General features: G+C 47.3%; 1 protein-coding gene across 2 annotated transcripts in view; it reads right to left on the bottom strand.

Annotated features, from left to right (window-relative positions):
- Positions 1–2,298, bottom strand: part of RAPGEF4 (Rap guanine nucleotide exchange factor 4) — a 304,750-nt gene that overhangs the window by 97,547 nt on the left and 204,905 nt on the right. For both annotated transcript variants that reach the window (XM_019522934.1, XM_019522933.1), the window contains exon 10: positions 1,384–1,460. In XM_019522934.1, the coding sequence (XP_019378479.1) occupies positions 1,384–1,460 (77 nt within the window). The remainder of the gene's footprint in view (positions 1–1,383; positions 1,461–2,298) is intronic.

Below are 2,298 nucleotides of genomic sequence, written 5' to 3'. Positions count from 1 at the left end.
CCCACCCTTGGCTGCCCCGCCTGCCTCAGCTCCCAGTTGTTTAAAAAAAAGCTCCTACTCAAGGGGTGCTGCCAGTGGTAGTACGGAGTAGGCCTGTGCGAAGCAACTAGTATTCATCTTGGATTCAGCTGATTTGGGGGACAGTGATTTGATTCGGTAATTCAAATCACTGTCCTCAATCCATTTGGCTGAATCGGCCGAATCTCCATCCCCCACCCACTCTTTCAGTCCTGTCCGCTCCAGCTCCCAGCTCTTTGGAAAAAAAAAAGCCCACACTCACTGCCTGCTGCTGGGTGGGGGGGTGATCCCTGGTGGCCCCCACTGCCCCATGCCATGTGGGGGACTCTGTCATGAACCCCCTGAACCCTGCCTCCTCTTCCAGCCCCCCCATGGCTGCCCTGCCTGCCCCAACTCCTGGCCCTTAAAAAAAAAATCACCCCTGGACTCACCAGGTCCTGCAGCAGCCTTGGGCTTCTGGGGGATTGTGACAGAGCCCCCCCACACAGTGTGGGGCAGTGGATGGCAGCAGAGATTGCCCCTTGCAGAATCAGATTTAGCCGAATTGATTCAGGACAGTGATTCGAATCACCAAATTGAATCACTGTCCCCTGAATAGGCCGCATCTGTATCCAAAGCAAATACTAGCTGCTTCACACAGGCCTACTCTGTCCTACAACTATGGATATAATTACACCAATATATATACAGACTAGCCAATTGCTCATTAAGAATGACGGGGGGGGTGGGCAGGGATGAAGTATCATCACTCATCACCCCATGCTGCTGCTGCCTCCCAGGAGTGGGGGTGGACAGCTTGCCCCACTGTCCCCTCCATCCCCCTCTGACAGCACCCCATGCCACCTCTACCACCACTGGCCTCGCCGCCTGCTCCCCCCAGCTCAGCTCCTCAGAGGTGATGCAGAGCCACCATGACAGAGGGGATGGAGCTGGGGGCAAGGCCAGCAGTGCTGGCCTCAGCCCTCCCGCTCTATCTCCTCTGTCATGGTGACACTCCATTGCCTCCGAGGAGCACAGCCACAGTGGAGGGGGAGATAGTGGCACTGGCCTCACACACCCACTCCATCCCCACCATCATGGTGGCCCTCCACATTCTGATTGGTTGTTTCACTAACAAATCAGAGTGCTCCAAGAGTGTTATGGATAGACAGACAGATTGACTAAGCCCTTTATTATATAAGAACAGTCCGTGGTGTATCTTGAAATTATGTATAAATCAACTGCAAACATAGAAATGAGAAATAATATTTACCTTATTTCCCCAGCCAATTCTGACTTGCTGTTAATTAATGTATTTTCTTCTAAAGTTTAAGACAACAATTCTACTAATAAAAGGAACATTAAAAAGTCTTCATAAAAACATACCTTTCCATAAATGACTACATTTACTGATCCCTTTAGGATAATGTACCAAGAAGTACCTTCTTCTCCCTGATTAAACACTAGAAAAAAAAGAGAGAGAAAAAAGTATGGGGAGAATACTGTTATTAATAATGTAAGTAGGCCAGATTCTGCCCACAGTATAATTCCAGAAAAACTACTGCAGTCATTTAAGTAAGTCTTATTAACTTGAAAAAGTTATATAATGATTAATTTCCTTTTGATTTGGAAAAGGAATGCTAACCCTTTTATAATATTGGTATGGATTTTATAACACCAGCAGCATTCATTTGGACTCTGAAAGGTGACGAACATTCTAACCTAATCTTTCATGTGCGGAGAACCTAACTTTTACCATAGTTTCTCCCATATAACACAAAACTTTTCCCCAAAAAACAGCTCCTAGAAACTGCAGTGTGCATTATATTTGAGCATATATGGTTAAAGCAGTTTCTACTACTAGCCAGGCAAAAGTAAAAAGTGAAGTCTGCACAGAATATACAGGATGCAGAACAGTAGTGCAAAGCTTCGGTCCCTGGTTCAGTTTGGCAGAGATTCAGCCCGAATCAGTGGCCAAATCTCCGAATCGAATCAGGATACTCTCTAATATCTCCAAATTGCATTGGAACCTTCCAAATCGATTCAGAAAGATTTGACGATTTGGAAATAGATGCAGCTTTAAATGTTTTTTCTACATATCTCAAGGTACCAGGTGGCTTTTGAATGCTGAGATGCTGGGGTGGATAGAGCGTCCCACAGGAGTGTGGAGGGCTCCCAGTGCACTTGGCAGCAGACCTGGAATAAAGCCTAAAGCACTTCCGGTCCACTTCTGGGTCCTCTGGGGAGTGCACAGGACCCTCCTGCACCCCTCCAGCTCAGCAACTGGTGCCTCCCGGGTCC

The sequence above is a fragment of the Gavialis gangeticus genome, unplaced genomic scaffold (genome assembly GCF_001723915.1).
Source record: "Gavialis gangeticus isolate Ggan-Ray unplaced genomic scaffold, GavGan_comp1, whole genome shotgun sequence".
NCBI lineage: Eukaryota > Metazoa > Chordata > Crocodylia > Gavialidae > Gavialis > Gavialis gangeticus.
This window is presented reverse-complemented; position numbering and strand designations above follow the sequence as displayed.